Genomic DNA, 25,893 nt, shown 5'->3' on the forward strand with positions numbered 1-25,893 from the left:
CCGGTTGCTGTTGTTTGAACTTCTGTTCTTTACATTAAATTAATGCTAAAATAAATTAAATAAAAAAAGGTTCATTATTTTAGATACGAGAGAGTAAAACTGTTTTATTTTTCTTGTCTGGAAAGGAAACTGAAATCTTTTCAGATTTATTTTTTTTCCCCCCACACCAATGAAAAATGTGAAAACATGAGTTGAATACTAACAGCAAAACTACCAAGAAGCATATTTTCAAATTAAAGTAAAAGTTACATCTGCGTGCTGATGCAGTCCAAAGGGCAACTTGAGGAGCAAATATTGCTCACTAAAATAAACTTGCTGAGGGTTAAAGCGGGAAATGCTGCCAGTGCATGGATGATTCCCAGCTTGGTGCCCAGCAGGGTATTCCTTCTCCTACTTCCCTCAGAGATCCTTAACTCAGGTTCAAAAGAAGAATCGGTTTCCCCAACACATTGTCTCTGCTCTGATGTGAACCTGTCACAGCCCTTAGTCCCATCTCCACCCTCATCCAACACAGTTCGGTTCTCCTTCACACCTCAGAAAGCTGTAAGGCTAAACAGGGAGCCATTTCAAAGACACATACTCACGGGACCGCAATGAGACTGGCACATAGAGCGACAGAAAAGTAAAAAGTGAAAAGGTTTTTTTTTTTTGCTCTCAAGAGAGGCCTGGGTTGGTCTTTCAGAACATCAGACCAATAAGCTCTAGACCTCCCACACCATCACTTCCACAGATCTGACGGTTTCCTTTTAAACACAAGGCACAACAAACTTTGATTCCAAGTGAACGTCTCAGTCTACAATCACACAACTTACAGCAATTTGATCGATAAAGGATCTTAGAAGCACAGTGAGAGAAGAAATCGTTTCGTCTGGTTACCTGTGCAGATAATTCAGCTGGCCACTGAGGCAAATGAAAACATATATATAAAAGATCACACAAAGAGACTTTACTCCTGCTTTGAGGAAATACTTCTCTGTGTTTCTTTTAGGCTCAAGGAGAATTACAGGTTTACTAAATATTTGTTGTTGTTCTCCAGAGGAGAACACTTACTGATTTTATTCAGTTCTGCTGATCTCATAATACACTTTTTCCCTCTTAACTTAGTATATTGGATTGCTTGCTCGGGCTCTCGTCACTATCATTTTCCACCATCCAAGGATAGTCAGATAGATCTGAGCAAGAGACCATTAGTGTTACAAATGAGCCATAAAATCCAGCCAAATGATCTCTGCAGGTGACTGCAGTGACTGTGGTTTGAGATGAAACATCACCACTATGACAAATTTAAGAAGAACCCTGTCGCAGAGGGAGAACCGATGCTTCCAGCCAGTTTTCATATTTAGAAACGCTCATATGGAAACAAATAAAAAAGGAATTTGCCTGAACCTCGGGTGCTTTCTGTCTAAAGAAACAATATATCATTGAATAGAAATGCCACACTGGAATAGAATGAAACTGTCAAACGTAGATTGCAAGTCTGCCGACCAGTTAAATTAGAAGGGGAACAACTCTGCACCTCTGGAATTAGCAACAAATTCCCAGAGTTTTTTTAAAACACAATAGACTGAGCATCAGGGTTTAATAAGCAGTCTGCAGTTTTAAAGCAAAGGCAAATACACTGTTTTAGTGATAAAAGCTTTAATAGATGAGAGACCTATTCAACCTGCTTATGGTTTATAAATGGCAGGTGAAAATGTCAGTCCATGTCGCTGCTGAAGAGCTGGAGGCTCGACTAGTGAAGATTAAGCTGCAGCCTTAAAGACATTAAGTTGTGGTGTCAGGAAAGAGGTCAGACTGGATCTTTGAAAGCTTATACTGTTATGTGCTAAATGCTAAACTGATGCAAACATATAGTAAGTATATAGTAAGTAGCTCACAAATTTCAATGCTTTCTTTTTTTATGGAGGCAATTTGCATCGGATCTTTGTTGCCAGGAAGAGTGATCGGGTGAAAGAGGACAGGGCAGCTGCTGTCCCTCTGTCAAACCGAGGGAATTAGAGGAGCCTTTGGAAAGGAGAGGACCTTAACATGATTCTTTTACCCATGATTAACCTGCAAGGGAACACAAGCACCACTTTACGTTAAACTACATTTGCCATGGACAACTAACACTGGACATAAATCAAATGTTTATCAAATCATTAAATGCTTCAGGATGCCAAAGAACTTCTGGTAAGTGTGCAACTTTCTCCTGTATAGGATGTAATGCAGGAAGGTCACCAGAGAAGAGCTTGTTCAGCGGCAGCAGAAGACAGGCCTTCCGTCCTTCAAGGGGCGGAGCTTTTCTCAGAAAAAGACAGGAAGTTTTGCCGTGAAAGTATAAGGTTTGGACTGCAGAGGAATGAGATTTTCAAAGGGGGAAAAAAGCCCCCTTCAGACTATTTTGGCATGCTGACCGCATCATTAGACCAGAATCTTGTTGAAGTGAGTACCTCAAATAAAGAATGATGCGCTGGGGGTCCTCAGGGCCTGTTGAGCTGGTAGGGGGGCATGGTCACTAACATCTCAGGGCAGATGCTCTTCCCCTCCTTTGGGTTGGCATTCTGCTAGTGGGGGGAGGGGAGGGAGGGGGAGTAGTGACTTACCCAGCCTGGATGTCTAGTGTCGAATGTATGGTGAGATGTTTGAATGTTAGTGTTGGGGAGGGTTTAAATCTACGGGTGGTGTGGGGGTGGGGGGGGTTTGGTGGACGTTCTGGTGGGCTTGTGTCCGGCCCCCTGTCCCGGTCCTGGTCCGTGTAGTCTCCCGGTGCGGGTCTCACCTGGGGGGTGGGGTTTGGGATGGCTCGTGCGGGCTGGCTGGCCAGGGTCCCCCATCTTATTAATTTATTTATTTAATTATATATTATTATTATTATTAATTATTATTATTATTAATTTTTTTTTTTTTTTTGGGGGGGGGTTAAATACAGTAGGCATGGGGGGTGGGCTGGGGGAGGTAGAGGTGTTGGTCCTGGTGGGTGGTTGGCTGGCGGGCCCTGCGGCCTCCCCCCGGCCCCCGGGCTATGGTGGTGCCGCTGGAGGGGCCCCTTTCTCCGGGTGGGGCTTTCGGGGAGCGGGGGTGCCTATTGGAGTCAGTAGGGGAGCTGGCTCCCTGGGTTGGCTCCCCAGTCCTTTGCTCCCCATCCCCGGACTCCTCCCTCTGCCTGCTCCATCACGCCGCCACACATGTAGGTCCTTGGGGAGAGGGCGTTACTGGAGGTTGCCACCTTTTGGTGACGTCCCTCTCCCCAATTTTATCATGCATTTTAGACACTTTCACTCCAAACATTTTCACAACGCACATCCATGTAGGCCACGATATGGGGGGGGGGTGGGGTGAAGACGTCTGGGGGGGGCTTATGTTGTGTGAGCCTCGCCCCGGGCGGCTCCCTTCACCCCCTCTCGCATTTAGACATTGAGGGTTCTTCTGGGTAGTTGCTTGGAGGGGGGGCGCTGGCACCAGCTCCCTTCCGGAGGGGGGGGTGGGCTGTGCCGTGCACCCCCTTCGGTGCTCCCAGTTTTAAACACACCTGAGAACAACATGCAACAACACAACATCTGAGCGGGCGTAGGGAGGATCGGGGGTCTTTTGCACACCCCCGATCTCCGATCGCGGCACGGAGTCTGGGGCCTGGAGGAGGTGCGGGCCACTGGGTACGGGGTCTTGGCGGGGGGCTGTTGCGGCTGGCCGGCGGCTTACCGGATCTGGGGCTGATGCCTCTGCTCTCCCCAGGAAGGGATGGGGGGCAGGGGTGGCTAGGGTAAGGTCGGGGTGGGAGGGGGTTTATTAGGTATATAGTGGGTGATGGGGGGCTCTGGTCGGATGGCCCGTACGGGTCGTGTCGGCCCCCCCTCTTTGGGGGGCCTGGTCCGGGGGGCGCCTGGTCCGAGGGCGGGGCCGGGGGTCGGGCACAGGCAGTCGTATTGTTGAATTGTGGTGACCCCCCCCACTTGGGATTTTTGGATGTGAATGCTATGTGGGAATGTGTGTAAAGCGTCCTTTTTTTATTTATTTTTTATTTTATTTATTTATTTTATTTATTTTTTATTTTTTTATTTTTTTTGGTGTCTGTGTGTGGCGAGTGGGGCACAAGGGAGGGATGGTGTGAATGAGTTTTCTTTTTTTTTTTTTTTTTTTTTTTCTCCAGGTTTGGTTCGGTCCGCTCCCTCTCCCAAGATCATCTCAAGTCTCCGCTAGGTGCGGAGCCCATCCCCCCACGTCCTGCCCTCCTCCGCTGCGTTGGCGGGCGCCTTGACCCTCTGGCGCGTTGACGGTCCTCGGGTTTGGGGCGGGTTCCCGGGTGGGCGCCGGGGCCCCTGCCGCGGGGGCGGGGCGCCCCTGGGGGGCGGCCGGGGCCCCTGCCGCGGGGGCGGGGCGCCCCTGGGGGGCGGCCGGGGCCCCTGCCGCGGGGGCGGGGCGCCCCTGGGGCCTCTGGCCCCCAGGGCCCATGGCCAGGACTACTTCAGCGCGGCCGGCTGCCGGCGGAGCCCACGGGCTCGTCCCCGCGGCTCTTGAGGGCGTCGGCATTGCGGTGGCTGGGGGATTTCCTCGGGGTCGTCTCTCCTCTTTCCTCAGGGGGGGGTTGTAGATTTCCTGTGAAGGCCCCTCTCGGGCGCACTGCTTTGGGGGCCCCTTCGGGAGTCCGGGGTTATGGGTCCCCTGACCCCTGCCTCTGTGCTCGGGGAAGGTGGGTCTTCGGTTCTCCACAATCACTATCAAGCCATTTCCTTCTGGATAATTTTCACCTAAACTAGTGCACTCTCACAATCTCCCACAGGTGCTGGGTCCCAGGTATTAAATGTTCACTTATATACAGGAAGGCTATAATTTATTTACTTTCTTTTACTCTTTTTTTTTTTAGGTATCACATTACACATGTCAGCTTAAATAATAATACATATGATTTAGCAATGGTATCAAGGTGTTACACGATTGTATCTGTTGCTTTATGTCTGTTGGTTGTGCTGTTCTTTTTGTGTCTCTTTCCAGGTGATGGAGCAGACAGAGGAAGTTTTATCATTCTCTTCCTTTTATCTCTTCTTTCTTTCACCTCTTCTTTCTCTTTTTTTTCTCTTCTTGTTTTTCTTTTACTCTCCTACTTTCCCATTGTAGTGTCCATATAATTTGAAATTCTCCCTGCAGGAATCACAATAAAGCTATTTACACACACAAATCAAGCGGACCATTAAGGCGAAAGCTGTTTGCTCCACTTGTGAAAGTCGAGCAAATCTGTCGAGCTCTATTTGGCATTAAGATATCAATTTTTATTGCCACATTGCTAGACAGGACACTGGGAAAAAAAAAAAAAAAAAAAAAAAAAAGAATGAGATTAAAACATCCCTCAAGTACGATTTGGTGATAAAGGGCCCGGTGGATCGAAAACTTTGAAATTTGGACTCTAGGGCCAGGAAACTCCCCAGATCTTAGTCCTATCGGGAACCCATTGAAAAGTCGCATTAACTGAATATATTTCTCCATTTGAACCTTTGAAACTTATGACAGGTTGACCTTTGAACTTCATCATATTATGGAAAGAGCTCACAAAAATATCAGGATGGTGTACAGTTTGGGAAACAACATTTCTGTGAAACTCTAAGCTATTGGTAACAACCCTTAAAATACTCTCTAAAGCCTGCTTTGATGATGACAAAAGCACTAAACTCACCACCCATCAGCCCCTATCTGGCATAATGTGTTGTGGCATTTTTAAAAGGGGTTTGTAATAAACACTATGAGAGGAAGGGAGAATAGTTTTAATTATATTTAATGATTTGCACGTCGAGACTTCAGATTTATAGCCCGAGGAGGGATGATCTAAAGAAATAAATTATGTGCAGTGACATGATTTTTGCCCTCAGGGTGTGAGCAATGAACTGAAAGCCAAATACCTATTGTAGCTGGCTCTCGGTGATGGATGCCTGCCTCACAATCTGTTGAAAGATTGCGCGCTGACAGACAGGATGCAGACTGTAAATCTCTGCAAATGTCAGGACTGAGCAGCAAGCCCTGAGAGATCATCTGTCAAGATGGTAGAGGTGCGTTTAGAGGGACGAGGAAGTGGGAAGAGACGAGGGAAGAACTCTCCACTTCGGCTGCTGGAAGCGCTCCAACGATGAGTGGATGGGTCTATCGCGAGACAGCAGCAGAGGACTATTTTATCACAGAGAGCCAAGAGGGCATTGCACCTACGTGGAGTGGAGCGAAAAAGCTCAGAGGAGTGACGATCATTGATAACCTCTTGATATGTGTGGCTCTGAACTCTTAGCACTTCTGAAGATGGTCTGCTTCCAGCGGTAGTCTGAGGGCAACGTGTGCCACGGTTTCTTGCATCACTTGTCATCCTAAGTGGCTCACTCATTAATGCTTAATAAAAAAAAACTTCTTGTGCTGTGATAAAAGCCAGCCTCCTTTCTATTGTTTGGGCTCTTTAAATTGATGGAAGGAGGGAGGAATGCTTTCTTCCCCTTGCAGGTGACGCTTCTGCATTGGCACATTCTCCTTCTGCCGCTTCAGGGACAGATGTCTGCATGTGCAGAACAGTGTATACGTTACGTTTCCCAAACTGTGAGACACCCAACACCACAGCCTGTCCATCTGTCAGCTCTGTAAATGGTCTGAGAAAATAATAATAATGATGACGATCCCATTAGTAATTGTTGGCACGGGGTCAAACTCAGAAAAATATACAGTTTAACGTACAGATTTGGGAAGAGAACGCCAAGGAAAACCAAACACGTCGACCTGCCGAGGCCTCGCTGCTGATACCATATCTGGCTGAGGCAATAAACACATTTCTCTGAGATGGCAGATGGTTAGGACTGCTATCGCTTACTTTGCTCATTTATATGCGTATTATTTTAAACTAAAGACCAGAGAGAGGCGCACAGGCCACATTCATAATGGAGGCTTTGTTTCGGGAAATCAGTTTCAGCTGGAGGACAATCTGAACCAAAGAATTCAAGGAAGAGGCAAGGATGACCTGACCCCTGAAAGAAATTACACTTTTACACAGCAAATTGAACCGTTTTGAGGATGCTTTTATAGCATCAGCCAGCAAAAAAAAGAAAGAAAAAAAGAGGAAAAGTGTTTAAATCATGGCCCCCTGGATACTCGCTTCGGAGCTTGGACAAAAAAAAAAAATGTTTCTAGCAGACTGAAAACGTTGATTTCTTTTTGACTGGCCTTTTTCTTGAAAGTCTTCGAACTCTGTGACATTTTCAGCAGGTGTTGTAAGTTATGTCTAAAAGCTATGAATACACTATGAGAATCAGAATATAGCTTTATTTGCAAAAGATTGCGTGCACAAACAAGGAATCTGACTTTGGGTTCAAGCACTCACAGGGCAAGCATAATTATATACACCTTAGAGGAAACAATATGAAAGATAAAAGGAACTATTTGTTTATATAAGTGTATGCACATCCAAGAAAGAAAAAAAAAGATAGGTTGTGATAGCACAAACAGGCTTATTTTGGTTCACAGCAGAGGATTTGCCTACCCGGGATATAACGCACAGTCGTCCAACTCAAGTCTTCGAGGGCCAAGTACCTACATCTTTAAGATTTTTCTTAGCTCGACTGGATAAAAGCTAGGTAATTAGTATGATTCTGAAGAGCTTGGCTAAATGCTGAACTTCCCAGACCTCAAACCTATAGAAAAAATAAGACATAGGTCTAGAGAATATGACACCAGTGATGTAAACCGAAGAGAAAAGAGCAGAAGAGCGGACATAACATTCTGCATTATAGAGCGACTGTGCAAACAGGATTAGATTTTCTGGAAATGTCAAGCCTTTGGTTTACCTTTCAGTCAAAACTTGTCCAATATAGGTTTCATGCTACAGAGCCGAGAGATCCAAAGTGTGGCCCGGGGACAATTTGCAGCCCTTGGACTGATTTTATGCTGCCCCCAACTCCAACACGGGATCTGATCAATTTGTTTAATTAAAACGTCGTATGCGCAGATTTTGTGGAGCAGGTAGAAAACATATATATAGAACCTTCGTATTTGCTAATATTTGTTCTGATGCTGTATTAGTTTCCCTCTTTGTGTCCTTCCATATTTACCACAACTTTGAGAATATGGTGCCATTTCTCTTGAAAGCCTGTTTTTCATGACAATTTCATGCTGGAAATGCAACAAAAGAAGGATAATGGGTTTATGAATAACAAAGAATAACCGTTCTAACTAAGACGCTCCGACTCTCCCCTTAGGCTTCCCCTTAGGAATGACTGGTGAACGATTTAAGCACCCTGCTTTTCCTAAAGATTGTAATCAACAAGCTGCAGCAACAACAAGCCATTAAAAGGTACCGTATTTAAAAAACAATGTTGAAACTTGGATACTACAAAAGCCTGAGAGTGGTCCCTTTCCCTAAAATGTTAAATGAGGGTATTATCTTGAACATGAAATCTTTTTGGCCTCCTTTTTTTCCTGAAAAATGATTAACTGGATGGTCAGATTGAAGAGTAACTGTTGATTTTTCAAGACAAAATTCAGTCACATTTAGCCATGTTGACCTATATTCAGAATAAACCTATTTCACTAACAATGTATGGCAGTTCCATATTGACATCAAACGCAGTGACATAGGCAGGTCTGGTTTGTTCCTGGTCTCCACTACTCACCCACATGAGCTGTGAATCACTGTAGCTCCTCCAGAGTTATCACAGACCTCCGCCACTTCTCTGATTAATGCTCTCGTTTTCCTAGCCCGTCAGTTTCCATGGACGGCCATTTCTTGGTAGCTTTGCAGCTGTGCCAAGCTCTTTCCAAACATTGGACTGAACTTGGCTCTTTGAGATGCCAATGCTTTGGGTATTGTTTATATTCTGCCTGAAATGTAAGATGACTGTCGAGGGCTACACTGGTTTTTATTTAGGGGTATCAAAGTAAAAAAAATGGCTGATTACACATGAACTCCATGCTTTTCTGGGTTTTATTTGGCCAAAAAAACAAAAAAAAAAAACAGTATCCCTCTCTTTCGGTTGGCGTCTCACAAAAAAAAAATCTCTATACACTCTACAGCTTGTGGTTGTAGCATGACAAAATGGAAATAGTTCAAGATTCGGGAAGCCTTGTGCTGTATCTCTGTATCTCGAATGAATGGTGATTGGCTTGTTGAGAACTACCTTACAAATGCGAACACGTCTGTGAGCCAAAAACTTATTTGAGCTTGGTTTCCCTCATTTCCCATGCATTCCAGCTGTTGGTGCAGAGATAAGCCCCAGCTTTGAGAGATTAGTCCTAAATACAAACAAGCTGCACACTTTAACCTGCAATGATGTTCAAATTTCCCTCGAATTTGTGAGGAAGAAACGCCACAGTAACATTTCTGCTACCAAAATGTGAAGTGTCATTTTCTTTACCTTTTTAAACGACAGCGACTTAACTGACTTTGTGTAGCCGCTCTCCCAGAATGTGACACTCTGATCAGCAAGGGAGCGCCAACGATAACTCAGCTCTGACATCCCCAATTACAGGAAACCTCTTCATTGACAGCATTTCTCACATCAGAATGACGGTTCGCTGAAAACATCTTTGTGATTTTAAAAAGAAATCCCTGACGCTGCTCTCTGGAAAAGTGATTTCTCTTTGTTGTTGTGAAAAGCTGTCTTTCACTGTGGGGCAGCGATGTGTGCAGCCCGCGCTCCGTCCAGCTGGCTGTGCCAATCAGATGTAAAGAAATTAAAAAACATTAGCCCGCAGCAGCAGCAGCGCTAATGGAGAGAGGAAATTAAGTGCTCCTCGATAGGAAAAATGTTTCACAGATAAGGGGGAGGCGGTGCAAATAGTTTGTTTGGTGGTGTTCTCAAACATGCAGAGGGCATGGAGGGGATCGTATAGAGACGCTTGCATTAGACACACTTTGCTGGGCTGCATGCCTCTGCGCTGATGGAAGGGCCAAATGTGAGCTGAGAGCCAGAAGCCTGTATTACAAGGACAATTGGGCCTGTTCGCTCACCGTGTGCGTCAGGCGGCACTTTGATGTGTCAGCTTCCCATACCGGGCCGACAGAGAGAGAGAGAGAGAGAAAATGCGCGACCGGCCGGTGCAAAACGCACTCCAGAGGAACGTCTTTGTTCTATAATTTCTGCTTAATAAGTCAGAATACCAAGAAGTATGACATGTGAAATCATATCTAAGTGTTATGCAAGAAAGAACGATTGTGAAAAGCGTAAATATGTCATACATCAGCTTTACAATGCAGGATGGTGTCGGTTTTTCATCGTCCTCCTCGTTCAGATAACAACCACAGAACCATTAACCTTCCGGGGTGCATGCCAGTGTCCCTTGTAAAATCCAGCCTTTGCTGCATGACATTCGATCTGTCTGTCTTTCCTTATGCCGGCCTGCTTCGTGCTTTCTCCTACCACACACACAAATTCCTCAAAAGTCATGAAAGAGAAGACTCCCCAATCTACTCTGCCCACGTCTCCTAAATTGCAGCAGGAATCCTTAAATCCAGATCTCAATCCCTTGTTGCCACTGCTGCGTCCGCAGCTGCTGCAAAGCGTGCAGCACACCCTGAGCTCCAACTAAAAGTAGCTCTGCAGAGTTGCAAAGGGTTTACACGCTGGTATGCAAATGTTTGCTCAAACTTTTCTCAACTGAGAACCATTTGATGAGGAGATGGACTGAATCCTCAAATTCCTTCTGTTTATCCTTTTGCTAACATTTTAAAACGTGAAACGGGGACGGATGAGAATGTATCGTAAATATTTCAATGTTTTAAATCTTGTCTAAGATTGTCCTCGGTGTCCAGAAGTGTGAAAATTGCTTAAACAGAACCTGGCTGGCGACACGTAGTAGGATAAAAAATAATAAAAATAACACATCTTGCTGCATTGTAAAGAAATTCAACAACAAATGACAAAGTCGGTGACATGTGTCAGACTGTAATGGGTAACACAGCCTTTACTTTGGGACTCCAGGGAAGCGCAGTGAAAGCCACGATCCATGAATAAAGAAAACACGGAACAGCGGTAAACCTTCCCAGGAGGGGTGAACTTACGAAAATTACTCCAGGAGCGCCTTAACGACTCCTTCAGGAGGCCTCAGAAGACCCCAGAGCAATATCTAAGGCACTGTTAGGCTCAGTGTTCATGATTCAAAAACAAGAGAGAGAGAGGGGGTGGGGGGATGTCATCTGTAGCAGCACTCTAGGGGTGAATATCCCAGCTGACCAAAGCAAACACAAAGGTCCGTCTCACATTTGTCAAAAAAACAACTTTATGATCCAAGAGACTTTTGGGAAAATGTGCTGTGGCCTTATGAAACAGAAGAATTTCCCTCTGGCAATCAGACGTGGTGTTAGTTAGCAGGATGAGGACCAGGATGACTTGCCATAGTCCACACAAACGTGAACTCTACCCTCTAAAAAAGAAATCCTGAAGGAGAATATCTGGGAATCAGTTTGTGACTTGAAACTCAAGTGCACATGGACTTTGCTGCAGGACAACGATCCAAAGCACACGAGCAATCACCTCTAAGTGGCTGAAAAAAGAAAAGGAAAGAAAGGTTTCAGAGTTGTGTAGTCAAGTCTCGCCTTAAAACAATTACAATTGAAACAAGAAAGAGTGAGACAAATATTTTCCACAGTGATGAACAAGTCTCTCTAGTTATTGTAACTTTAATGACAACTGTGGTCATCAAGGGTGGCGACATCTGTAATTAGGTTTGGGTTTTCACACAAAGCCAGGATGTGGGCCTTCTTCCTGCAGTATACGTCAAATCCTGGTTTGAAAGCAGCATTTTCGTTTGTTTGTTTATTTGTTTACTCGGGTTATCTTTGTCTGATATTAAAAAATGTTGACAACCTGAAATGTTTAAGTGAGACATTGAAGCCAAAACAGACACCCTGCCTACTTTTAAAACTGGGATTAAAACGTTTTTAACTAAGCTTGTAGTTAGAGCGGCTTAGGTTACCCTGAGCTATCTCTGTAGTTATACTGCTATAGGCTTAGGTTGCTGGGGGACATCAAAATCTAGTTCTCCTACTGTTCTCCAACTTTGTATTTGTTGTTGTTATTTCAACTTTATGCTCTGTCTTTTTTCACTTCACAATAGGTACACCTGGTCTGGCCTTCTGTTAGCTGTGATACCCTCCGGTATTTTATGCCATTACCCTCTAACATAAAAAGGTTTCCTGGATCAATGTGTGCTTCTGTGCTTTTGTTTCTCTGCTCTGTCTTCTCTAACCCCCAGTCGGTCGAGGCAGATGACCGTTCACACTGAGCCTGGTTCTGCTGGAGGTTTTCCTTCCTGTTAAAAGGGAGTTTTCCTCTCCACTGTCGCTTCATGCATGCTCAGTATGAGGGATTGCTGCAAAGCCATCGACAAAGAGCTCTACGCTCTGTCAGGAAGAGTGAATGCTGCTTGTAAAGACTAGATGCGATCTGCCGGGTTTCCTTGCGTAGGAAACATTTTGACCAATCTGTATGATTTGAGTGAATATGACTCCGTAGAGTGCCCTGAGACGACATGTGTTGTGAGTTGACGGCATATAAATACAATTTTATTTAATTGAAATAAAAATGTAGAAAAACAGAAAAATGTTACAAATGAATTAAGCAGTGGAAGATAGCATGAAAGGGTTGTATTTAAGGGACCAAGTTAAACACAGCAGCGGGTACAGACAAGGAAGGTCATCTTTAGCGTGACTGATCCGACTCAGTTTTAACGAATACACAGATGCCAACATGAAGGACGCATTAAACAAAAACGTTTATTGCATACCCATCACAGATTTGGCATAGGAGGTTGGACATTATGATATTATTACTTAATATTATAATGATTTTATCATTAAAATTTTCTCACTGCTATCTTTCTGTTATCACAGTGTCTCCATCACTTTCCATGACCTTTGTCCTAAATCACAGTAAAGGACCATTCAAGTGGCTTTAAGTATGACAGGAAAGCAGAGTTTTAACAACCGACAACTTCCAATTATTATTATTATTATTATTATTATTATTATTATTATTATTATTATTATTATTAAAAGTTAGATCTAATTTCAAAGGTGCAGTAAATGTGCTATGATGTGAGGTTAGAGTTAGGATGAGATAAAGATTTGGACACTAGATCTATTCTGTGCTGAACCAGAGAAGAATTTTTTTTCCTCTATAAAGTTCATACCATCTCAGAAAATAGTAATCACCTTTTGAAATAATAGATTTGTTTATTTTTCTTTAACTATTTGTTGAACCTGTTTACCGATTACGTATATTAGCTATTGAATGTGTTTGCTGAAACCACTGAACGTCTTTGCATTCGGATGCATTGGAACAGGATTAATTCATGACACTCGTCAGACATCTAAACCTTTCAATTTTCATGCATCTGCATTCAGATCAGTCTTTCCTGAGGTCTCGTGTGGGCTCACACTCATCATTTTGTCACATTCAGACAGCACTGAAGGGGGGCCTTTCCAACCTATGGAGAACACCTGCTGATTTGATAGATCCAGCGCACACAAAAGGGAAAAGAGTGAAACGTCAGTGCCAATGAATTTAAGCCAGTTTAAAATGCAAAGTTTCCCTGACAGCCACGCCGTTTGAAAGCAGGCGAGGGCTGCAAGTACAGAAGGCACAGGCAGCGCCAAGCAGGGGACTCATTGCTCTGTGGGTGCGACACGGGGCACATTACATCTTGTGTTAAAAGAATATCCGCATCTAAATTTCCTGTTTTCTTTATGACAGGGATGCTTCTCCCAAACATCCCTTTTTTCATGGACAGCGAAGATACGACGTCAGAGTTCTTCTCGCTCTTTTGAAGCTTCTGTTTCTGGTTGATCATTCGACGGGAAGAGAGGAACCTTGGATAAACACATCAGGCGTCTTACGCACAAGCAGATGCGACAAGGGAATAAAGTAACAATTTTACATCAAGCAGTCGTAAAAAGTCTTTGTGATGTTGTAAGATCTATAAAAATGTACCTGCATCAAATTAGAGAGCAGTGCAATAAATTGTGATAGTTATACATACTCGAAGGATTCAGGGAATGTAGTAAGCCATGCCTAAATGTTTACTTGAGCCACACAATATCTACAAAAATCTTAGGCTGTAGCTTCTTGAATAAGCTCTGAGAATCTGCAGAGGAATGGGATGCAGTGCTCTGGACATCGGGTCAGCTTGCCTCAGGCTCTAAAACACACCCTCTTTCTCAAAGAAACCATAAATAAAACTCTCCGCTTCCGCTGTCAGCTGAACACAAGGCCAAGCCGGAGCCAAGCGACGGGCTGACTGGCAACCCAGCTTTGATTTCATTGTTACAACAGCGGTGAATGACATCCACCCTGTCCCTGTCCTCTCCACTAGTAGTGTGGGGGACAGGCATCTCCAACATCCTGCCAGAGGAGGGGTGTAACATTAAGGATGCAGCAACAAGCCATCTGGGCCGGCTTCCTATGTTTTAGAACCTGTGTCCCTGACCAAAACTTCCCGTATCTTCCTCACAGGCACACCGGACAGCTCAGTCGCTTCCTCTGTGCCCGGACATTTTGGTTTGTCATCATTTTCATAACTGAGAAATTGCTTCCCCTGAACATTCTGGTAAACAATTCGCCTCGACTGTCCTGACTATGACATTTCAGTTGGAAAGAAAAATCTACAGAACTCTAAAAATACAGTGCAAAAAGATTTGCAGCTTTTTAAACTTGTTGGAATAGCTCCTAAAACTCTTACTTCAGTTCTTCAGAGCGAGCATGGGAGGGCACATTTTTCGAAAATGGGCTGTGGGCATATTAGGGATTCCTGTTTTAACACAAAAAGATTAGCTTAATGCAAAGTTTCCTACGCATTAAGTGTGTTTAGCTTTCCACAGTTTCTCTGCAACACCAGTATTTGGATCATGATCAAATATTACGACCATAGGTATGTGTAGACAGACTAATACACTGTTTTTTGGCTCCTCTTTTCTCCCAAAAGTGACCAGAGCAACACCAGCATTACTGCAGACAAACCCCCAATAGCTTCAGACGTAGCGGAGCCGACTCTCATCCCCGTTGCTTTACACTACACCATGAACTACTACAGTTGTACACCAAAGGTCAATTCATGAAGACGCCAACAGAACTGCATCATTTGCAAAATCAAAAGTGACTACTCTGATGTTTCCCAGACCAGACACCCTGTCTCCACAACTACTCCCTTGACCTTGTCGGCCGTTCTGCAAAGGGTGAAGACCTGGTGGTTTTACTGCTAGACTGAAAGCTATGATGCTCCGCTTAAATCTGAGGTTTCCAAATTAGCTGGCGCTTCTTTTCAACGTCCTAAAATAGACTGAAGTGTGATCCCTTCACAGTCTGCTAATCCACAGGTGTTATTCCAGTTGTCCGTGCAATATTGGAGACAATATTGGAGACACCACAACAGCTCAAGAGCTTTCAGAGACTTCAGTATCAGGGGCCGACCCTCACCCACCCCTGGTGCCATGCCGCTGGGTAGCTCTTCCTCCTGGATTCCTGCATCAGGTCGCCGTGCTGCAGAGCTGTAGCTCGGTTGTATAAAAACTTTGATAAAAAGTGGGGATTCCATTTCAGCTTTTATTCTTTATTTTAATCCGTTTATTTAAAGGGGACATATCACATTTATCAGTTCTTCCTTTTCACACTGAAACCATTCAGTTGTGGTCTGTATAAAGCGGAACTGCAATGCTTTGGTCTAAATTCCTTGTTAATTTATCACTGATTTCTCCCTCTTCTACCCTGCTCTGAGGTGTGTCTGAGAGAAGCTCGTTTTGTTGCTGTCTCTTTAAATCCACTCCACCCCGTTGGTCCATTTTGGTGTAATGAACAGCCAAACATTTTGACTTATCCAATCAGCATCCTTCAGCCTGGACTACAACTTTGCTCGGAGAAATAAACATGGCGGATTTGCGAGACTGGTAAGCTGGAAGTCCATGACCTTGTTTAGCAGCTCCACAGCAAATCCTGTGACTGGTTTGTTCGACAAACGTAGTAGAAAACTAAATGGTTTGAAAAATATGACCCAAAACGAATAGAAAGTTATCTTTGAAGCTCCTGGATAGCCTACATTAAACTTTTTTTAACTCCTAGAGACTCCATGCACACAACAAAATGTATTTATGGGCTAAAAAAGTGGATTTTGATGATATGACACCTTTCAAATAGATAACTATTTTGTTTCTATCTCAGCCCATGAAAAATAGCCTTGGTAGTCCCTCCCTTCTAGCTGTACAGCCTTAGAGGCTAAATCACCGTGTTTGTTAACTCCTGGGGAATCAGGAGCTATAAAGTAAGCCTCTGCTGCCATGCCAGATCTCCTGGTGAGGTAATTGACTGCGGAAGCTTAAAATGCTGAAGAAAACAAGGCAAACTAGGGAGTACAGGGTCAACTATTATAGAACTGAATGCCTGAAGGGAGGAAAGCTGGCAATTTCCTCAGGCTTTGCCAATAAACTTTTTCCCATGCATCTGAACCGACCTCCAAACCCCAGCAACAGGTACAGATCAGCTGTATACACCCAGCACATGCAACGTTCTCCAACTGAGCTGGAATTTAAAAGTGCTTTTGAGGCTAGGTCTGGTAATAAATACTCTAAATGATTCCAGTTTCCAAGCAACAAAGTCACTTTAGAGTGCCGTATTGAATATATTACGGCGCATGTGTCTCAGGATTCAGTTTCAGATCATGAGCAGAGAGATCAGTCCTCCATAAAAACTTTCCTCAAGAGTTTAACCACCAATTGCCATAAACGTCCTTTTATTGGCTCATATCGGAAAGTGTTGAAAAACTGAATTCAATAAAGAAAAATAAATTCGCGTAACATATTTGCAGCTTCGGATTACAGTCTGTGCAGTCAATCAGATTGACTATGTCTCATTAAGCCTCGACATACAGAAGATATATCATCTTTCCCATAAATGGGAGGGTTTTAGGGACCCAGCAGTGAAAACCACTGCAATGTGAAACTCCAGAATGATTTAAAAGGACTGAAAGAGCAGGAGTCAGAGGGAAGAGAATCAATAGGTTAAACGTCTCCTGCATGGTAATTACTCCAAGCGCCTTGAAGGGGGATTTTTAGAATATAAAGAAGAGAATGCAAGACAGAGACCTACAAAAGGGCATTTTGTTTGCATCTGAGTGGCTCTGTCTGCCAATAAAGAAATGGCTCCATTGAACAGGGCATACATAATCTGTGTAAATCGTATTTAACATAGACTGACAGATATAAACAGAAGGTGACGACATCATTGTCGATTCTGAAAAGTATGTGCTTTCAAATTGCTTGGTTAGGTAGCATTATTCTACGGACAACGAGAATCCAACACCCACGTTATCACACGCGCAGGTGTAAGAAGTCATCCTTTTCTGTCAACGTCCCCCGGCTGTCTTAGATTACCGGCTAGGTTTTAATTCCCAGCACGGTCAGGCCAAACAGGTTGAACAGACCACTTCTGGGAAGTCTGGCTGTTATTCCACCTTTAGTCTGCAGCTCCTCATGCACTAAGTGTTTTGGAGCATTGCACAAACATAAACTCCTCCTCGTCTGTAATCCTACATCCATCCTGCTGCAGCTCGGCACCTTCCTGATGGGGATAGGATCATCTTCAGATCACAAGACAGACATGGGGTGCTGAAATGTCTGGCTTAGAAGGGATGAGAGACACGGAAACACGTAGAAGCCTGGCCATGTAATTATTTTGCTGCATAATGTAGAATTAAGAACTATGATAAAACAATTTTGTTTTTTCTTTGTAATACTGTTGGTGAGTTTTCTTGTGTTTTGCATCTTGTATCATGAAACTGGAGAAGAAATTAGCAACAATTCAAAAATTCAGTAAATACAAGTATTATACTTAAGCAATATACTTAGTATGGGGTTCCATTGTAGCCCGGCCAGTTTTGTACAAAAGTTGCCCTGCAAGCTTCAGAGTCAGGACACAAAATGACAGCATCAACCAATTTATATCCACAATATGTGTTTGCATGACTTTACTGAAAGCATTCAACAGGAAGCGATGTGAGGTCATCTCTCACATTGCAAAGACCAAACGCACTTCTTCCGACAGGTTTCGAACACTGTAAATGGGGTTATTCGGCTGCTGGAAGCTTTCTCTTTTGGCATTCGAGGTCTGGTACTAATTCAAGTTGTACTGACAAATCATGTTGAAAGCGGCTTGATTGAATACAGGTAAACAATTCGTGTAGAGTGGAGAAAAAAAACGTCTGGAAGGCACTGGTCACGATCAGCCTAAAACCATCCGCAGTCTGACTGCAGTCGGATTGCCCTAATCTACTTGAACAAAGCCAAAACGTTGTGTTTTAGAACATAGCTAAAACGATTTAGACTAAATGGACACATGTTGGCTTATTTTGGGAACTGGAAAAATCCTAAGCAGATGAGATGGGATTTTAACAACCCTACTTGTCTGAAATATGAGCATAAAAATGACACAAATTGATTATTTTTGGACAAATGCACTGAGTTGCTCCAAAACTACTCACGTAATTGAGAAAATAGCAATAATTGTGAAGTGGAAAAACGTTCAAATTGTTAAATGCTTTTGTATTTAGCCAACTTTACACACTGATACCGCTAATTAAAACTTATAAACAACCAAATGCCTTCAAAGGTCATCTAACTCATTGTCCTGCACCGCAAAAGATTGGCAAGAAGACATCTATTGTTAAAAGGTAGCTGTAGGAGTCCTTTTTTAAGTTTGCCACAAACCATGAAGACGACACAGCAAGCACGGTGGTGATCTGGTCAGATGACATCCAAGCTGAACTTTTTGACCTTCACGCAAAACAACACTGCACATAAGGGAAAAAAATCAGTTCAATATGAGATAGAGTGTGTTGTGCAAGGTATAAACACTGCATTAAAATTATACTTTAAACTAGGATCAGGGGGCTGATGAAGAGGAAAATTGGTTTGCAGCTTCATATTTATCATGGATTAAAGGGATATTTCTTTGTGTTGTTTGTTCTTTAAAAGGAATCTGTCCTTCAAGTTCAAGTTTTAAATACATTTAACTACACCAGTAATTATTAAAAATACAACTTAACATTCTAAATCTAACTACTTAAATAAAAAAATTTGCACTTAATCATTACATTTGATTTATTTTTTAATTTAATAATAAAAAGTTACTTACAGTTTGTGAGAGAAGGTTGCTCAGGCACTCATTCTTGCAAAAACCACACCTGAGCACAACCTATTTTTGAAAATGTGAACCCTAAATGAACGCTAAAATGCTTGAGTACAATTTGACATTCTGGTTTAAGGTTTGAAGAATCAAATGTAGTCATTTGAGAATTTTACATTACGAAGGACAAAGTCCCTATATGTGTGAAAACAGTGAAATCATTCTTAAGCAAAATTGTTAGTTTGAACTTATCCAATTGTTTAATCAAATGTTTCAAGTCAAAAGCACTTCTTTATTAATATTCACAGTGAGTTTAGTATGAAAAATGTGTCATGTAGCTATCCGTTTCACCAATCATAGTTTTGGCTCGTAGGTCTACTTTGTTCTTGACTTCTGCTTTCCCTCACTGTCAAAAAAATTACATCTTTAATTCCTCTCATACAATAATATTTTGCCAGAGCTGTTCAGCCAGTGAGCCTCTAGTTATGTCTTTTGAATAGCTCTGTTGTTATTTCGCTCCGGCCTTTAGATTGGTCTGCACACAGCCTTCCCGTTCCCCATCTCTCATTCATTTTCGAGCTTTTTGGTCATCTCAATTATCGCAGCGCTTTTCTAACTCTGAAAGCGGCCAGTTGTAATATTCAAACTCATTATGTTCATTTCTCAAAGTAAAACGGCTTTGCTCCATTTGCAGAAACACAGCTGTGTGGATATTTTCATTTTAACCAGGACTTACTCATTGGCCGTACCCTACTCAGAGCCATTCGTTTGCGACGCTGAATTCAGAAATATAAAGTTAAAAACACCACAGATGGTATTCATCTACTATCCAACACCTACTTAGACACATTTTTGGCTTTTCCCTGCAGATTCCTGGTGCTGAGAGAGCTTATCACCATTCCCCAGTCATATTTGCTGTTGCTGGTGTTTTAACACGATGACCAAGCATCCAACGGCCCAAGGGCCCTCAAAACACTCTGGTAGTGATAATGGAAGCACCAGAGCCCCTGTTTATTTGGGCTTTCCTGCAGAAACCTTCCCACAGGGTGCAGCAGCAGCATTCCTAGCCCATCGGAGCTGCTCTCCAGCTGATAGAAGAAAATATTGGAGGTCAGACATCATGAGTGTGCTCCTCTGTGTCCCGAGGTTGAATTCTGAGATCAGCACTGAGAATATAGGGGGCTGTCGCTGGCCAGTAAAAACTCAACCTCCACGAGTGGACAGCTCCAATAACACTCAGAGCTGAGAGTCAGATTTCTGGGATGATCTGATCAGGCGGTGGTATGCGTACAGAAAACACTCCTCTCCAACGGAGAAAAAGTCAACAGTAGGAAGCAAAGTGTGAGCTAAACATTGTCTGGTTCTTCATCTCAGTTTCAAATAAGCTCATCCTTTTTATTCGTCTCTTTTTTTACTGCGTGTCTTTTAAGTGGCTAATTTGGCTGTGTTAAATTTATAACGGGATACAACAACCAATTTCCGGCTACAGGTTGCTCCATCTGCTCCTAATTTCGCCACATTATTTAAAGAAGAGACTTAGTTTGCTAGCAAAATGGCAGAAATGCCCTTTGGTTGCATCTTGAAGCTTAAAACATTATAGCTGTTGTGTAAATGATATCTCATCTGCACTTTAAATCACAATGATGTCTGATATATAAAAAAAAACATATCCTATTTCTGTAACCTCGGGTGAGGCATTTAATCTCCTCTGTGTCTTCCTGTGAGGCTACATTAGAAAAATGTTCCTCTCTTATAGAGAGGGCTTTGCCTCCAGCATACAGTGGCCCATTTTGTCACTTTACATCCACACATGCAATGCACTGTATTGGGATTTTATTTGATAAACCACACCAAAGTACCGTCTTGTGCCTAATTAGAAGGAACATGATACTTATTTTTCAAGATTTTGAAACAATCTAAAAAAGTGTGTTCTGTATGCTTTCTTTTTGATAAAAACAGAGCAACCAAATGTTTTCAGAAGTATCCTAATTGGTATATACGAGTCCACCGTTGCAGGATTTAATCTCAGTATAAATACAGCTGTTTTGGGAAGGCTTCAGAGGATGTAAGTAAACAGACAGCATCATGAAAACCAGACGGGTAAGGGACAATGTTGTTGTAAAGTTTAAAGATTAAAGAGATCTATGGGGTAAGATAACTGTCAATATAAATGCATGCGTAGGTGTCTGAATTTGTAAATGTGAGCCAATATACATGAAAAAACATAAGATTTTTATTTGTTCCTTGTTGTAAACTCAGATGGTTCATCTGTGAGAATACCAGTTTAGAAGTTACGAATACACGCAACAAAGTTATAACTTTGCAACAGTACATACGAGTACAAATCACAGATTTACGAGTACAAATCTAGAACACCTGATGGTGCTGTTACACACCTTCCAGTTGATGGCAGTAATGCACCTGAAAGTTGTTCACCAACCACCTTCAAACAAGAAGAGGAAGAAGACAACAGAACTTGTATTCTCACAGATGAAACATCTAATGTCGTGTCATTACCGCCACCAACTGGTAAGGAGTGTAACAGTTTCATCAGGTTTTTTAAATTCATACTCGTAACTTTGTGATTTGTACTTGTACATTAGCAAAGTTGTAACTTTGAAAATTATATTTGTAACTTCTAAACTTGTATTGTCACAGACGAAACATCCGATGTCACACGTATGTATTAGTTGACAGCAAGGAACACATAAAACTCTTCAATTTATTCACTTTTATTGACATTTACAAATTCAGACATCTACGCATATGTTCTTATTGACAGTTATCTTACCCCATAGAGATTTGTTTCATTCCAATGTGGAAAGAGTATTTCACAACCATTAAACTATCAAGACTTGGCCAATCAACTAGACTAACATACAAAGCCAGACAAGAAGAACATTAGTCGGAGAAGCAGCCGAGAGGCCCATGGTAACTCTGGAGGAGCTGCAGAGACCCACAGCTCAGGTGGGAGAAACAGAACAACCATCCGTTGTGCTCTGTAAAATGCTGGTCTTTGTCAAACATTAGTAAGGAGGGAGTCAAAAAATTTAACAACATGTCCGTTTCGCACTTTGCCCTAACAACTCTAACCTGACGCCGCCAGATAGATTTGCTCCGCATATCCATCTGGAAACCTTCCGTTGAAGTAATTTTGGGAAGGGGCGAAAATACTGGTTAGCTGATTGGCCTATGTTGGTGATAGACGGGCCAAATAAACCAATCAGATCAACGAAGCATATGACGTACTCTTCAACATGCTTTGTCGTCGCTCTGTTACGAGTGACGACGAAAACACAACCACAAGCCAAGCTACTGTTGCTGCTGCAGGTAAAGGCTCGTTAGCTCAGCAAAGAAATACTCTGTAATTCCGATAAAACTTGCTCGATAGCCACGCTAACGCTAGTTTCATCGGCTGAAGCCGCCATGTTGTTTAGACTGAACTGACGCGCTTCTCGTTGCGTCACACCCCAACCCGCCTCAAAGCCAACGCTGATTGGACGTTCGTTTGGTGAACGGCTCCAAATTTTCTTTAACGGAGAGTAGCCAGACTGATCTGCGAGTGAAACCTTGAAAGCTCGCGAGATCAGGATGGTCTCACGAGGCTATAACAACTCACCCTAGGGTGCAAATGTAACAGCTAGTACAGCATATTCTGGTCAGATGAGACCAAAGTTGAACTTTTTGTCTTACACACAAAACACAATATGTGGTGGAAAACCTGACATTGCACATCACCCTGAGCTAATCCTCGTGGTGAAACATAGTGGAGGCAGCATGATGTTGGTGAGATGTTGTTTTTTCTTTACCAGGGGCCGGGAAGCTAGTCAGAGTTGACTGGAAGATGAGTAGAGCTATATACAGACCTGGAAGAAAACTTCTCAAGGACCGGAAAAAAATGACTTGAGATTGGGGTGGAGGATCACCTTCCAGCAGGACAAAACCCCCAAGACATGTAGCAAGAGCAACGATTTGTTTCTGTTCTGAACGTATACATCCCAAAAAGCGCAGCAGCTCCTAGATATTAATGAAAGGAGTGGGAGTTATGATCCTAGCCGCCATATGGCGACTGCCCCCTCAGAGAGCTGTCTCCAGCTCTTTATGAACAGCTGTTAAACAGCAATCACAAACGTACAAGTCAACAAAGCCATTCAGCAAAAACTGCAGACAGCCGTAATGTAAAGCAGGGACGCGAGTCGAAGGGGTAAGGAGAAGGAATGTGTTTTACATTAAACAGCCTTACATGCATTTTCCACTGGAGCACAACAATGCACACATGAATGCAGATCAAACTGCTGCTTCTAGAGGATATGAACAGATCTGAACCCTCAACCCACCACCCACTCCCCCAACTGGGTATGGTCCAGATCAGTGGGCTCTCCTCCCACCCAACGAGCCTCCAAAAACGTGACCTACATACAAAACATATATGATCTCTTAAAAGTCGCACAGCAAACCCTGCTATCATTTACCCTTCAGAACTTTTAGTAGCATCAATCACTGTCAGCCTCGTTTCTGTCAAACACAACTACGGCTTGCCTCCCCTTAGTGCCTGTCTGCTTGCAGGTTGGTCACGTATGCTTATCGACTGACTCTCATTCTGAGAGGAACTTCATACATGGCCTATAAAAGTTGTCGTGGTTGCTCTCGAAGAAGAGTAGTGCTCATTGCAGTGCAAAAAAAATTTAAATGACTTTTTATCTAAATGTATTACACTAGCTTAGAAATTACACAGTTCAAAAAAGCTGTTAGAATTTAATGTAATGACAAACTGGTCTAACTATGAATTTGTATTAGGTAAGTTTATCTTTTAAAAGACACTTTAAATGAGATGATTTGCATCCAACTTTCAAAATACACCAACTCCATTTAAATCTGTTAAAGCTTTTTTTTCCTCATGTGGTTTGCAGACCCATGTAACAAAGAAATAAAAAATGCAAACGTTACTGAAATAGTAGTAAACTCTTAACATGGATCCTTTAAAGGAGGCATGTAAATCCTGTTTTTTAGCTATGCCTGCCGTACGGTGAACGAGTTCCTTTTGATTTTAGCGTTAGCGTTGTTGCTGAACTAGTTAAGGAAAAGCAAAATGTTACAGAAACAGCAATTAAACTTTTTAAATGTGGAATGTAAACAGTTTCTATGACAAACACAGCTAAGATGCATTATTTACAGGAAATAACTTAAGGTTTTGACGCTAAAAGCTTGCTAACAAGATTGACTTTAATGTTAGCGCAGTTTTATATCTAGCTAAAGTTGGGTAAAAACTTGAATTCTTGCACTAACACGGAAGCAATTCTGCTCTCACAGCAACTATTGACTTTAACTAAGTTGATACATTTATTCACAATTTATTTTAAAAAAAATGTAAACAAACTTGTAAAACATGTCCACCTTGTAGTAGCCTACTTTTCAAGAACCTGCTCTAAACAAATGACAAAAAAGGGTCGCCTGAAAAATATTTTGGGGTGATTTATTTTGCTAATAGAGTTTAATTTGATCATTATTGAGGATGAAATTTACATAACAATATGCTTTAGTCTATTTAAATCAGCAATTTTAATGTTTCCCAAAATTCCTTTTTACAGTGCAGACTGACCTATTTTTATTTATTTATTTATTTATTTTTGGGGGGGGGGGCTGTATAGATTATTATTATTATTTTCAACTATTAATTAAAAAGCAAAACGTGGAGAGCTTTAAAAGTTAAGTCCTCCCGATATCATGAGGGAAACTGTCGAACACGACCAGCTCAGAGAGCCCAAACTTTCCGTCTCACTGATGAAGTCTCTCACCTGAGGCGTACGCTATTCCAATCCAAGTCCGGCAGAAAAGCGTGAAATATGTCTTCATTTCCAGATCTCCGGTCCCAGAACTGCACAGGCTTGAGAGGATTGTTTGCCGACTATGCTGCTGGAAAAGTGTGTAAAAGTGAGTCGTCGTTTTTGTTTTTTCCCCTTTTTCTTTCGGTTCACCAAATTACAAATCCTTGATTGTGAGAGGAGGGAGGCGGAGGGGGGGAGGGAGCGCGCGCTCAGGTGAACCTCGCTCAGTCGACGCGTGTGAGCGGACTGGGTTTGTGTCAGAAAACCCGAAGTGCTGAGGAAAACAAAATGACATGGAAAAAAAAAAACATTAAAAAACTTTTTTTCCCCTCCTTTTGTCAAAAGGATGCACAAGGCGCTGAATGGGATTTACAACGATTTCCCTTTCCTTTGCTCGTGACTGGAGCGCACCCACCCACTCAGTTCATAAAACAAGCTGATTTGGAGGAGTGGTGGGAGGGAGGAGGTGTGTAGAGAGAGAGAGAGAGACTGGGGGAGTTTGAGGGGGGCTGTTTCACACTAACATCCATGACACATTTCCTTCCTGAGATGTCCCATCCGTCTCATCCTCCGTGTTAAAGACCTGCAGCAGTTACGCACGCCGTGACGAAAGTAAAGCTCTCATTAATGTCCATTCAGAGCTGAATGGAGCTGCTGATTTTCCCTCTGTTCAGAAAAGCTGGTCTTGATTTGTCTTCTTCTTCTTCTTTTAGGTTTAAGGCATGTGCAGGAGCCCTGATATCTTACTCGCTCAGCAGGCAGACAGGCTAATCCTGATGCTGGGGATGTTTCAGGCAAAGCCACCACAGGAAGTGCCACCAAACGTAGATAGAAGCAGAAGACACCACTTCCCTGGGATGTGTAAAATTCTCTCCTATACAGGTCCTTACTCCGTGGAAGTCGATCCAGCACCTTGCAGAAGCAGTCGTACCCATCTCTTCATATTTTGTCACTTTACAATCACA

At 42.8% G+C, this 25,893-nt stretch overlaps 1 protein-coding gene across 1 annotated transcript in view; it reads right to left on the minus strand.

The window, feature by feature from the left end:
• Positions 1-25,361, minus strand: part of flt4 (fms related receptor tyrosine kinase 4) — a 74,557-nt gene extending 49,196 nt beyond the window's left edge. Inside the window, exon 1 of the mRNA XM_012863323.3 lies at positions 24,899-25,361. Coding sequence (XP_012718777.2) covers positions 24,899-24,956 — 58 coding nt within the window. The 5' untranslated portion in view covers positions 24,957-25,361. The remainder of the gene's footprint in view (positions 1-24,898) is intronic.
• Positions 25,362-25,893: the final 532 nt, after the last annotated feature.

Source organism: Fundulus heteroclitus, chromosome 23, assembly GCF_011125445.2.
Source record: "Fundulus heteroclitus isolate FHET01 chromosome 23, MU-UCD_Fhet_4.1, whole genome shotgun sequence".
Lineage (NCBI taxonomy): Eukaryota > Metazoa > Chordata > Actinopteri > Cyprinodontiformes > Fundulidae > Fundulus > Fundulus heteroclitus.